The 13,212-nt window shown below is 42.2% G+C and overlaps 2 protein-coding genes across 3 annotated transcripts in view; both read left to right on the top strand.

Annotated features, from left to right (window-relative positions):
- Window positions 1-13,212, top strand: part of pex10 (peroxisomal biogenesis factor 10) — a 34,016-nt gene that overhangs the window by 16,417 nt on the left and 4,387 nt on the right. The window contains exon 6 of one of the 2 annotated variants that reach the window (XM_062054172.1): window positions 165-257. In XM_062054172.1, the coding sequence (XP_061910156.1) occupies window positions 165-233 (69 nt within the window). In that variant the 3' untranslated portion in view covers window positions 234-257. Of the gene's footprint in view, window positions 1-164; window positions 1,777-13,212 lie in introns of those variants that run through there. The other variant, XM_062054171.1, reaches the window with a different exon arrangement.
- Window positions 207-13,212, top strand: part of renbp (renin binding protein) — a 62,855-nt gene continuing 49,849 nt past the window's right edge. Inside the window, exon 1 of the mRNA XM_062054169.1 lies at window positions 207-257. Coding sequence (XP_061910153.1) covers window positions 252-257 — 6 coding nt within the window. The 5' untranslated portion in view covers window positions 207-251. The remainder of the gene's footprint in view (window positions 258-13,212) is intronic.

Below are 13,212 nucleotides of genomic sequence, written 5' to 3'. Positions count from 1 at the left end.
AGTTTCAGTCGTCAGAATGTGTTGTTTACATGTTTTAATTGAAAAGTAGTCCCCCGAAATTAAATCAAATTAATATTAGCATGTTGAAGCTTTCATAGATGTTTCCTTTGTGTATGAAGTTGTTCCATGTTGTATGTGTGTATTATTTGTATGACTTCTCACAGGCTGAGTGCCCGCTGTGCCGTGAGAAGTTCCAGCCTCACAAGCTAGTATACTTGAGGAACTACAACTAGAGGTCTACGCACGACGCCATGCTGGTGAACTGTCATTTATTCCAATATACCTGAAGACATGACTAACATGTTGTCTCTGCCAACCTATTGTACCTATCTACAGTATGTCACTCTGCCATAGGACAATGATGTGCTTTTTTAAATTAAAATATGTTTGATTGTAGTACTACTGAAACTAATGTTGTCTAAAGAGCAGTTCAAGGGTCATATGTGGCCCACAGCACAAATGTTAGCATTCTGATATTAGCATGCTATTTTGTTTTTGTGATGATTTTGCAGGTATACACCTCAGCGTTAAATATTGTGTTAGTAATGAATGATACCTGTTAGCATGCTAATGTAAGTATGCTAGTTTTTTGTTTTCTTATAGCTAATTTTGACATGTTGTAGTACTTGATGCATGCTAAAGTTAACAGGCTAGCATTTTAAACAATTTTTTCAGGTCCTCAGAGTAATATATTTTGGTACCTGACACATGTCACAGTTAACATTTTAGCATGCCAGTTTTGTTTAGCTAATTTAGCAGGTGTCATATATTTTGGTATTTAAGTTATGCTAACTGTTAGCATGTCACCTTAGTACTTTTTGCAAGCTCATATTTTGTGTTACTTTACACTGTCTGGCCAGCGTGCTAACTAGCTTTGGCTCTTTAGAAGCATACACGAAATTTCTACCGAAACTGCATTTTCTATTTCTGTGAAAAAAAATGTATACATGGTACTGGTTTTGAAGGGGAAACTACCCAAATTTCCCCGGCATCCTTTGATTCGTCAGTCTGTGGACCTCCAGTGGAACAAGTTTGGTTTATATGAATTTAGTATGATATCCAACAAAAGGTTGCTGTGCTAGCAAGTGTATTAGGAAAAGGTATTCAGTTACAAACGTGCCCGCATCATTGTACTAATTCCGTCATAAGCTTAACGATGTTCATTTCTCAAACAAGTTCTCTGTATGTATTTGTATTGGCAGTCATTTCCCCTGAAAATAAATTAGTTTTTACGCAATGGGTAGAGAACTAATCATATTGGGAATGCCCCCCTTATGTCGTCAGAATCAATATGCTGCCCACTCTTGGTGCGACGGAACTGGAGACTAACTAGCCGCACTGAAAAAGAAGTACATGTCGACTGGCACAAAACAGGAAGTGAAAGGTTTAAGGTTAAATATCCTGCGCTTAGTCAGCACAAACATTTTTTTTTTAAAGGAACACCAGCTTCGGCGCTTATAAAAATAGAATTCTGGCGTGTTCTTCCGATACCAGCTGCAGAGTGTTTACATGTACTGTAGTCCAAACACTATTTGTGGGTATAGTCTCTGCCAAAGCACTAATAGTCATCGTTCTGGCTAATCTGTTTTTACTCCCGTTCTAGAGAAGTGATGATATTTGCAGCAGATGCTGGTATCCCCAAACTCCATTAGGGTCCTAAGTGCCAGAGAAATGATGAATGTGTGCTGCTTGGTGTCCACACTCTCTATTAGCTCAGCTGGTTGTGTAATATTATCTGTTGCACAATGACAACACTGCTAATTTAGAAATATAACCATCGTCTCTTGTTTGTCCGTTTTTTTTTAGGCAATGCAAGACTCGAAAGCAGCGGTGTCCAAACTTTTTCCACTAAGGGCCGCACACTGAAAAATGAAAGCATGCTATTTTGATATTTTCCATTTAAAATACAATATATACTTTAAAACAATTTTTTACCCTTAGGGCTTCCCTTTAGTTTGGTCCCGAGGACCCGAAAGGGTCTTAGTCATAAAAATAACTCGGATATATCTTTTTATGTTTACTTTCATGTTTTAAAAAAAAACAATCAAGAAACCAAAAAGGCACATCTCAGTAAAATGTTGAAAAATTTGTCATATATTAATAATTGTATTTTATTTTTATTTTTTTAACATTCAACGCTTAAATCTCTAGATCAGTGGTTCTCAAACTTTTTATCACCAAGTACCACCTCAGAAAAAAACGTATTTCTCCAGGTACCACCATAATGACCAAACATTAAAATAGTAGGCCTAAGTATCAGGCATGTGATTTTTCCGTCTAAAGTCGGAATTCCGTCTTTTTTAATCTCGGGGGAAAAAAAAAAAGATCTCCCGTTTTTCCGTTTTTTTTCCGACCCTAAATCAAGATTCGAGACGTAGTTTATATTACGCCGTAGTTGATTGGTCGATATGTTCCTTGTGACCAATCAGGACATCTGTTATGAATGATGACGTTAATAACGTCATCATTCATAATGGTTACTACGGCCATTTTCCATATGTAAACAATGTCGGTTCTCGAGAGAAAGGACGCTTTACGAGTAAAAGAAATTGATAAACATGTCAAAAATTAGTTTCGATGGGACTGGATGGAAAGGGAAATCACTGATACTGTTGGGAAGAAGAAAGTTACGACTTTATTCGGTGATTTTATTCGGAAAATCGATCGTCCCGGAAAGGTTTTGTGCACGTGGTGTCATGATAATATTGACTATGGATCACAAGGTTTCAAGGCTTTGGAAGTACATGCGAAACGCCAAAAACATATGAAACAACTTGAAGCAAGGAAAACAAACTTTTCACTAGCTGGTACTTTTGGATGTCAACCGAAAGTGAGCAAACCTTACGGACTTCATCTTTTGTTTACATCGACAACTGCCGTAGACATCGAGAGGAAAGATCCACCCACTTCAGTTGCAGACAGGGTTGTTAATAATGAGGTAAGCTAAAAAATATTTGCTTGCGAAACACGCATGTTTGTTTTAAATATTAACCAATTATTGCTTAGCGAAATCTAAATGGGTTTTTCTAAAAATAAAAAGCCACGTGAAAATATATTATGAAATTACAGAAATTCAAAGAGTCGTTACCCCCCTTCTCCCCCCACCAGTGCACCGCCCTCGACCGGGCCTTCGTCCCCCAGACCCCCGGAAGTTTTTTCAGTCTTTTTCATTGTGGTCAAATCACATGCCTGAAGTATTCATTAAAAACAAGGCAGTGGTTTTATTTGCCAGGTATAATATTTTATATTTTGGCCACTCATTACACACCGTTTGGACAGTAACACTGTGTTTGCTTTGAATATAGGAAAATGAAACCCTGTACTTAAATACTGAATCATTCTTTGGCGTACCAAAGTTTAAGAATGACTGCTCTAGATAACTTCAGAGCTATCTGTCGATATACTTTTTTCTCTCTTTGTTTTAAGCCCTTTGGTAAAATAAAAAACAGTTTGTTGTTGCAAATACTCAAAATATACAATATTTTCCCGCCAAAAAAATTCTAAGTGAAATTATTAGTTTTTTAATAAATAAAAAACTCCCACTAAAGGTCTCGGGATCCAAAATGGCCCACTCATTAAAGTGTTAAAAATAAGTCATTTGTTAATTTAATTTTTTTTTACTTTCAACACTTAAATCTCTAAATCAACTTTAGGCAAATTGTAAGACTTTGTTTTTTTTTTTTTTTTTGTTTTGTGCCCTTTTTGAAATGAAAACTTAGTTTTTATGGCAAACACACAAAATATGCAATATTTTACACAACAAATATTTCAAAGTAGAATATTTGATGTGAAATAATTGGAGCTTTTAATAGGTCAATGTAGAGGTTGCCCTCTAGTGGGTTCTTCGGACCACCACACACTGCCAGAATAGCCCGGAATTATGGGTATAACACTGTTTTACTTTTATAAATATCAATAGGATTCTGCTTTCCAGCACAATGTCCTTTCCTCCTGCGTCCGCTCATCAATACCTCCAACTCCAACCACGTGTCTCGGTCCGGCTGCTGCTAATAAAGGCGACAGGTGATTAGATAACAAGGCCCCACTGGGCCATCCACTCACCTGGCGCTGTCTTCTAGGCCGGTCCTTGCACACCCCGTTCCGCGGCAGGCCCGCAGGCCACGCCCCCCTCCACATACCTCCACCGCCAGACTCAGGCCGGGAAGCCGTCCGGCCGCGCCTACTCCCCACCCCCACCCGCGTTGGCATCCTTCATGCGGTGGAGCCACTGGAGGGGTTTGTGGTCCGAGCAGAGGCTGAATGAGCACCCCAGGAGGTAGTACCAGAGGGCACCGACCGCCCACCGGATGGTGAGGCACTCCCTCTCCACGGTGCTGTACTTCGCCTCCCGATCTGATGTACAGAATGGGGCGGTCGACACCCCCCCCACCCCCCCCTCTGCTGGGACAAAACAGCTCCCAGCCCTCTGCCCAACGCATCAGCCTGCAGACAGAACGGGAGAGAAAAATCAGGCATGTTTAGGACCGGCTTCTCGCAGAGGGCCTTCTTCACCCTCTCAAACGCCTGCTGGCACTGCTCCGTCCACTGGACCAGATCTGGAGCACCCTTTCGGGTGAGGTCAGTTACTGGGCTGGTCAGGTCCGCGAACCGGGGGATAAACCTCCGGTAGTAACCTGCCAGTCCCAAAAACTGCCTCACCTCTTTTTTCGTCTTGGGGTTGGGCAGGCCGCAATTGCCGCTGTTTTATCTACTTGCGGGCGCACCTGCCCTCCTCCCAAGTGGTACCCCAAATACTGTACCTCCCTTAAGGGGTGCGTAAGGTGCGCACTTACAGCAACCTTGACACTATGCTTTTGTCCGCCGTATTGAATTTCCACCGGCACCACAGGGTATTCGTGCACATCCCCATGAACACATCTAATTTTCACCCGTGCTGCCTGCTTCAAAGCCCCAGGTCGAACCAGGTTCTGGTGGATCATGGACTGCTCGCAGCCCGAATCCACCATCGCCCGGTGTGTACTTCCTTGTATCCTTACCGGCATACAGTACGTCTCACCCGGGCCGGAGGAGGGCGCCGGAGGGCCGGCAACCCGGATCACCTGCCTCACCTCCACGCGTGGAGGTACCTGACGCACGTGACCAGGCTGCCCACGCCTCCAGGACGCCTGCCCAGGCGTTTGAGCGGCCGTCTGCGCGGCAAGCACTGTATCCGGGATCTGCAAGGAAGCACAATAAAAAGAGTTAGTTGCGCTGCGCCGCTCCATCACCTGGTCGTCGCCCTCTCTTGGCTGCAGCCAATGTGTCGCTGTGTCCCGGAGCTGCTGCCCGAGCACGAACGGGTGGTCCTCCGTCCCCAGACGCAGCGCCCGGAACCGGCGTCGGTGGTCTTCGGCGGTGCAACCGGTCCGCTCCAGCACCGCCCTCCTCAGGTCCGGGAAGTGCACGCGGGAGGCCGCCGGTAAGCTAAGCGCCGTCCGCTGTGCCGCCCCCCGCCAGCAGCGGCAGTAGACGTACCCCCCACTCCTCTTCCGGCCACGCGCATGCCTCCGCCGTGGCCACAAAAATGTCTATGAAGTCCTGGGGGTCCTTTGTCTCCCCCATGCGTAGCATGGAGACGGCGTTGGCGGTGCCGCGCCGATCCGGTCCGCCAGCGCTCTCATCATCTGCCTCCAGCTGTTGGCGACTGGCCGCCGACACCTCCGCGAGGATCTTCGCCAATGCTGCCAAGGGGTTGGCTTCCATCTCCTCTGGTTGGGCGCCAAAATGTAGAGCTTGCCCTCTAGTGGGTGCTTCAGACCACCACATACTGCCAGGAGAGCCCGGAATTCAGGGTATACGACTGTTTTATTTGCATCAATATCGACAGGTTTCTGTTTTCCAGCAAAATTTATTTTCCCTTGCGTCCGCTCATCAGCACCTCCCAACTCCAACCACGTGTCTCGTACCGGCTGCTGCTAATAAAGGCGACAGGTGACAAAGCCCACCTGGGCCATCCACTCACCTGTCGCTGTCGACGAAGCCGGTCCTTGCACTCCCCGTTCCGTGCCATGCCCGCAGGCCACGCCCCCCCCCCCCCCCCCTCCACAGTCAACAATTCATATCCACATTGCTTTTGAATCATTATTATTTTTTGAGCAATGACATTTTTTTATTTAACAAACAGTATATCCCCAAAAATTCGAGAATCTAGAGATTCTAGAAGCTTCTAAAAGTGTAAAAAAATAGGTTTATATTATAATACAATATAGATTTTTTTTTACTTTCAACCCTTAAAGGCTTACTGAAATGAGATTGTCTTATTTAAACGGGGATAGCAGGTCCCTTCTATGTGTCATACTTGATCATTTCGTGATATTGCCATATTTTTGTTGAAAGGATTTAGTAGAGAACATTGACGATAAAGTTCGCAACTTTTGGTCGCTGATAAAAAGCCTTGCCTGTACCGGAAGTAGCGTGACGTCACAGGTTGTGGAGCTCCTCACATCTGCACATTGTTTACAATCATGGCCACCAGCAGCGAGAGAGATTCGGACCGAGAAAGCGACGATTACCCCATTAATTTGAGCGAGGATGAAAGATTTGTGGATGAGGAAAGTGAGAGTGAAGGATTAGAGGGCAGTGGAAGCGATTCATTTAGGGAAGATGCTGTGAGAGGCGGGTGGGACCTGATATTCAGCTGGGAATGACTACAACAGTAAATAAACACAAGACATATATATATACTCTATTAGCCACAACACAACCAGGCTTATATTTAATACGCCACAAATTAATCCCGCATAAAAACACTTAGGTGTTTGTTATGCTAGCTCCTAGCTCCCGTCCATATAACCCGCCAATACAATTCAAACACCTGCACAACACACACAATCACTCAGCCCAAAGGACCGTTCACCTAACCCAAGATTCATAAAGCTTATATATTTACCCAAAGTTACGTACGTGACACGCACGTATGGGCAAGTGATCAAATGTTTGGAAGCGCGCGGGTGGGACCTGATACTCAGCTGGGAATGACTACAACAGTAAATAAACACAAGACATATATATACTCTATTAGCCACAACACAACCAGGCTTATATTTAATATGCCACAAATTAATCGTGCATAAAAACACCTAGGTGTTTGTTATGCTAGCTCCTAGCTACTAGCTCCCGTCCATATAACCCGCCAATACAATTCAAACACCTGCACAACACACACACTCACTCAGCCCAAAGGACCGTTCACCTAACCCAAGGTTCATAAAGCTTATATATTTAACCAAAGTTACGTACGTGACACGCACGTACGGGCAAGCGATCAAATGTTTGGAAGCGCAGCTGCGTACTCACGGTACCGCATCTGCGTCCGTGTATCCAAATCAAAGTAATCCTGGTAAGAGTCTGTGTTGTCCCAGTTCTCTACAGGCGTCTGTGTATCGAAGTCAAAGTCCTCCTGGTAAGAGTCTCTGTTGTCCGAGTTCTTCGATCTTGACTGCATCTTTCGGGAATGTAAACAATGAAACGCCGGCTGTGTTGTGTTGCTGATTTCCCTCGCAAAATACTCCGCTTCGCACCGACAACTTTCTTCTTTGCTTGCTCAGCTTCTTTCTCCATAATGCAATGAACAAATTGCAACAGATTCACCAACACAGATGTCCAGAATACTGTGGAATAATGAGATGAAAACAGAGCTAGTTTGTATTGGCTTCAATGGGGGAGCCATACCTCTGTTTCACTGGCTACGTCACGCGCATACGTCATCCTCCAAAGGAGTTTTCAACCGGAAGTTTGGCGGGAAATTTAAAATTGCACTTTATAAGTTAACCCGGCCGTATTGGCATGTGTTGCAATGTTAAGATTTCATCATTGATATATAAACTATCAGACTGCGTGGTCGGAAGTAGTGGGTTTCAGTAGGCCTTTAAATATGTATTCTGATATATGTTCTACACAGAAAATGAGCCAAAGCCAGTGAGTCTCAGTTTGAAAAATTAATTAATTGTATCATTTTTCTTTGAATAAAAATCGAAAACGGGTCCCACAGACCTGAACACCACACAAGGGTTAATGAACAATGAAGACTGCAAAGAAGAAAGCTTTAGGTGGAATCGGTGTATTAGCGGCTGGCTGCAGCAACACAACCGGGAGGACTTTGACTTGGATAGCAGACGCGCTAGCCGCCGACCGCATTGATGATCAGGTGAAGTCCTTCGTCGCTCCCTTTGTTAGCTGGAACGCAGGTGAGCACGGGTGTTGATGAGCAGATGAGGGCTGGCTGGTGTAGGTGGATAGCTAATGTTTTTAGCATAGCTCTGTGAGGTACCGTTGCTAAGTCAGCTTCAATGGCGTCGTTAGCAACAGCATTGTTAAGCTTCGCCAGGCTGTAAAGCATTAACCGTGTAGTTACAGGTCCATGGTTTAATAGTATTGTTGATTTTTCTGTCTATCCTTCCAGTCAGGGGTTTATTTCTTTTGTTTCTATCTGCAGTTAAGCCCGATGCTATCACGTTAGCTCCGTAGCTAAAGTGCTTCGCCGATGTATTGTCGTGGGGATAAAAGTCACTGTGAATGTACATTTCACGTTCTCGACTCTCATTTTCAAGAGGATATAGTATCCGAGGTGGTTTAAAATACAAATCCGTGATCCACAATAGAAAAAGGAGAGAGTGTGGAATCCAATGAGCCAGCTTGTACCTAAGTTACGGTCAGAGAGAAAAAAGATGCGTCCTGCACTGCATTCTAGTCCTTCACTCTCACGTTCCTCATCCACGAATCTTTCATCCTGGCTCAATTTAATGGGGTAATCGTCGCTTTCTCGGTCCGAATCGCTCTTGCTGCTGGTGTAAACAATGGGAAAATGTGAGGAGCCTTTCAACCTGTGATGTCACGCTACTTCCGGTACAGGCAAGGCTTTTTTAATCAGCGACCAAAAGTTGCGAACTTTATCGTCAATGTTCTCTACTAAATCCTTTCGGCAAAAATATGGCAATATCGCGAAATGAACAAGTATGACACATAGAATGGATCTGTTTTCCCCGTTTAAATAAAACAATTTCATTTCAGTAGGCCTTTAAAGACCTCTTCAGGCAAAACTTTGGAAAGTTGTTTACACAAACCAAGCAAGATCTGGCTAATTGGACTCCCCTTTTCATTTCACTTATAGGCAGAGTCAATGCAATTAAGATGACTGTGCTTCCAAAATATTTGTATCTGTTTCAATGCTTGCCTGTATTTATCCCTGGTATATGTTTCAAAAAATTAGACTCAATAATCTCATTTTATATTTGGAATGGCAAACAGCCACGTCTGCGCAAGGAGTTTTTACAAAGAGCAAAACATGATGGAGGTATGGCCCTTCCAAATTTCTGTATGTATTACTGGGCCACCAACTTGCATTGTATGTCATACTGGACATATTACCACCTACATTAGGAAAGTCCTACATGGGTGAAGCTAGAGACACATTCTTGTGGTGCTGCTTCCTTAGCAGCCCTAATGGGTGCAGCTTTGCCTCTATCAGTGAAGACAATTAACATTAATCCTGTAGTAAATCACTCGCTCAAAATATAATGTCAATTTAGAAAACATTTTAACCTGCAAAGAATGAGCCTTTTCAGCCCAGTAGCATCAAATCACTGCTTTCCACCTTCAACACTTGACACAGCTTTTAATATGTGGCATCAAAGGGGTTTGAAATGTTTCAATGATCTTTTTATTGACAATATATTTGCCTCTTTTACGGAGTTGTCCAAGAAATGTAATCTACCCAGTTCCCATATATTTACATATTTCCAGATAAGGGATTATGTTAAAACAGTTCTTCCGCAGTTCCCTAACAAACCCTCTAAATCAACCACAGATGAAATTATGTCTTTAAATCCAACAAAGAAGAGGGCAATCTCACATATACTTAATTTACTTTTAGGATTAGAATGCATTTCCATGCTAAGAATTAGAACAGCATGGGAACTAGACCTCCAAATATCAATAGATGACGTAACCTGGGCAAAAATTGAGAAAAGGGTTCACTCATCTTCAATGTGCGCACGACAATCAATGGTCCAATTTAAGGTGATACACAAAAGCAAAATTAGCTAAAATATTTCCCCAAATTAACCCATTATGTGATAGATGTAAACTAGATAACGCAACATTAATACACATGTTTTGGCTTTGTCCGAAGCTAAAGGGGTACTGGAAATCCATCTTCGAAGCACTCTCCACGGTCTTAACAATTCAAATTGATCCAAACCCTTTAATTTCTGTATTTGGAATCATTCCTGAAGGGATGGAAGGGGTCACAAAATAGTTGCCTTTACCACCCTCCTCGCACGACGCCTGATATTGTTGAAGTGGAAGGAGGCTGTCCCACCCTCAGTCTCCCACTGGATAAGGGACGTGCTAGCAAACCTGAAGCTCGAGAAAATAAGATATACATTACGGGGCTCTGAAAACAAGTTTTTTAAAGTGTGGAGACCTTTTTTGACTTTTTTTGACCAATCCTCTACACAAGTGCAGGAAGAGCCCTAGATATGTACCTAAATATAACAGCTGACGTTTCAGGCCTTGTCATGCTGCTTCTACAGTGTGTTTCAGTTTTCAATTACTTTGTCTAAAGTGCCTCGTATTGAACTTTATTTTTAATTTTTTTTACTCTGGGTACTTTTGTACTCTTACTTTTGTTTTTTGTTTTTGTTTTGAGTGACAGCAGGGGTAGGGGATGAAGAGGGTTTGAATTTGTTGTTAATGTGAATGTGAAATCAATAAAAAGAACTATGAAAGAAAAAAAGGAATAAATACATGTGTTATTTAAAAACTCAAAATATACACAATTTTCCCCCAAAAAATGTCAAAGTGGAATATTTGATGTAAAGTAATTGGAGCCTTCAATTGGCCAACAATTTATTATAACAAAGATTTGGAATCATTATTATTTTTTGAGCACTAAAGGTCTCGGGGATCCAAAACTACCCACCCATTTACTTTCAACGCTTAAATCTCTAGATCAACTTTAGATAAAATGTAAGTTTCCTTGGGTTTTTTTATGTTATTGTTTTGTGCCCTTATTGTGAGAGAAAATATAGTTTTGTCCTATTGCAAAAACACAAAATATGCAATATTTTCCTCAAAAAATATTTCAAAATGGAATATTTGATTTGACGTAATGGGAGCTTTCTGTAGATCTATAATCAATAACAATTTGGATTTATTACTTTTTTTTAGCAACGACAGTTCTAATGAAAAAAACTGCCAGCATGGCAGCTTTGTGTTATTAGAGTCAACACTGTATAACTTTTTCTTGTTACATTTCACCTGTTTGCTCTTTTCTTACACTTTTTTATGTTGTTATTGTAATAACATTTTTTAAATGTGCTGCAGGTTGTTAAAAAAAATGTTTTGGGCCGCACTCTGGACACCTGCGATCTAAAAATGTTGCTCATTCATGTCTGTAGTGGTTGGGCTCACAGTCGGGTGGTTTTTGTTGTTGCCTGGCGTAAGATGGTGCATTTCGATACAAGCTCTGCAGGGGCCACGCTCAACGTTCCCTCTAAGGTGCGCACCTGTGCAATTGCGCACCGCTCACGCGTCCTCAGCGCACTGCAAATTAATGCCGCGCAGGAAATCAAAAATCCCATCTGAACTTTAAACAAAATAAACACATTACAATTTATTCTGTATGATTTTGCTATGCAACTCTGTGAGAGACAGGTGACAACAACAGTGGCCCAAATGAATAAAACAATCTTTGTCAACACAGTTCAATTATCGTCTGTCGAGACACTACGGACAGGACTTCCATCAATCACTTTATTGAGCAAAACTGTTTGTAACCACTGTCACGTTATTCAGTGCACAATGTCCACACGTATCGGAGAATAAAGTAATACTCTTAATCTTTAGCCTAATGGCATATTTATTACAAATAGCGGCTGCTCAGTTTGTTTCCATCCTCCCGTCTGGAGTAGAAATATGGCGCGTCTCACAATGAGAGCGTAATGACGTCACATCCTGTGTACGTACCGTAAACATATAGAACACACAGCACAACACAATAGGTACCGTAATGCAATGAATGGCGCAATCAAAACACAACATTTAACACCCCCACTCGCCATTAACTCAATTGGTTACCTTGAGAAAGAAATTACAATGCAAGAAAAGAAAATAGGGATCACATGTTGTGCCTTTCCAAATAAACAGAAAAACACACTGCACTTCTAAGTGCCAAACATGTCCTATTTGAACCTTTTTAGCTTCATCTTGGTGGCTGGCTTTGTCAGAACATCGGCAATCATATTTTCAGTAGGACAGTACTCCAAAATCACTCTGCCACTTTTTATAGTTTCCCTTATGAAATGGTATTTGATATCTATGTGTTTACACGGTTGCCTGTTCACTGGGTTTTTGGCTAGTGCAATAGTGCCTTGATTATCTTCAAATACCTTTGTTTGTGCATAAGGGTATTTGTCAATGCCTCTGAGTAGCTGTCCTAGGTAGATACATTCTTGAATGGCTGATGCCAAAGACATGTACTCTGCCTCACATGTAGATAAAGCAACAGTAGCTTGTTTTCTTGTTTTCCATGAGATTAGAGAGCTACCTTCGCTTAGACTAGCACAATAACCTGATGTGCTTCTCCTGTCAGACACATCTGACGGGCAGTACAGTGACGCTGACTGGGCAGTCAGCGTCACTGTACACTCTCAATCCCAGTTTTTCAGTTTTATTTCCTTTGAAACATAACTTGTTTTCTGCTGTACCTTTGAGGCATCTAAACACATGTTTTACTGTGTTCCAGTGTTTGACTGTTGGCTCAGCAAAGTGTTGGGATAACTTACTGACCACAAAACTTATGTCTGGACGTGTGCATGTGGACAAGTAAATTAGGCTTCCAACAGCCTCCCTGAACCTTCTTTGATCTGTCATTTTGTCTGCATCACATGTGTACTCTAGTTTTGGTTCACATGGAGTCTCTCTGGACTTGCAATTTTGCATTTCAAATCTCTCTAAGATTTTGTGAACATATCTCTCTTGAGACATTGTGACTTTACCATTTGTTTGGTCAAAATCTATTCCCAGAAAATGTTTAAATTTTCCTACATCCTTCATTTTGAATCTTTCAGTGAGCATCATTTTCACACTGTTGAGTACACCATTGTTTTTAGATGCTATGATGAGATCGTCTACCCATACAAGTAAAATCACTTTCTCATAATTCTTCTCTCGTGAGTACACACAATGATCAGCAGAATTTTGTACAAAACC

This window comes from Entelurus aequoreus, linkage group LG07, assembly GCF_033978785.1.
Source record: "Entelurus aequoreus isolate RoL-2023_Sb linkage group LG07, RoL_Eaeq_v1.1, whole genome shotgun sequence".
Taxonomy (NCBI): Eukaryota; Metazoa; Chordata; class Actinopteri; order Syngnathiformes; family Syngnathidae; genus Entelurus; species Entelurus aequoreus.
The sequence above is the reverse complement of the archived record's forward strand: the minus strand, read 5'-3'. Positions and strand labels throughout refer to the sequence as shown.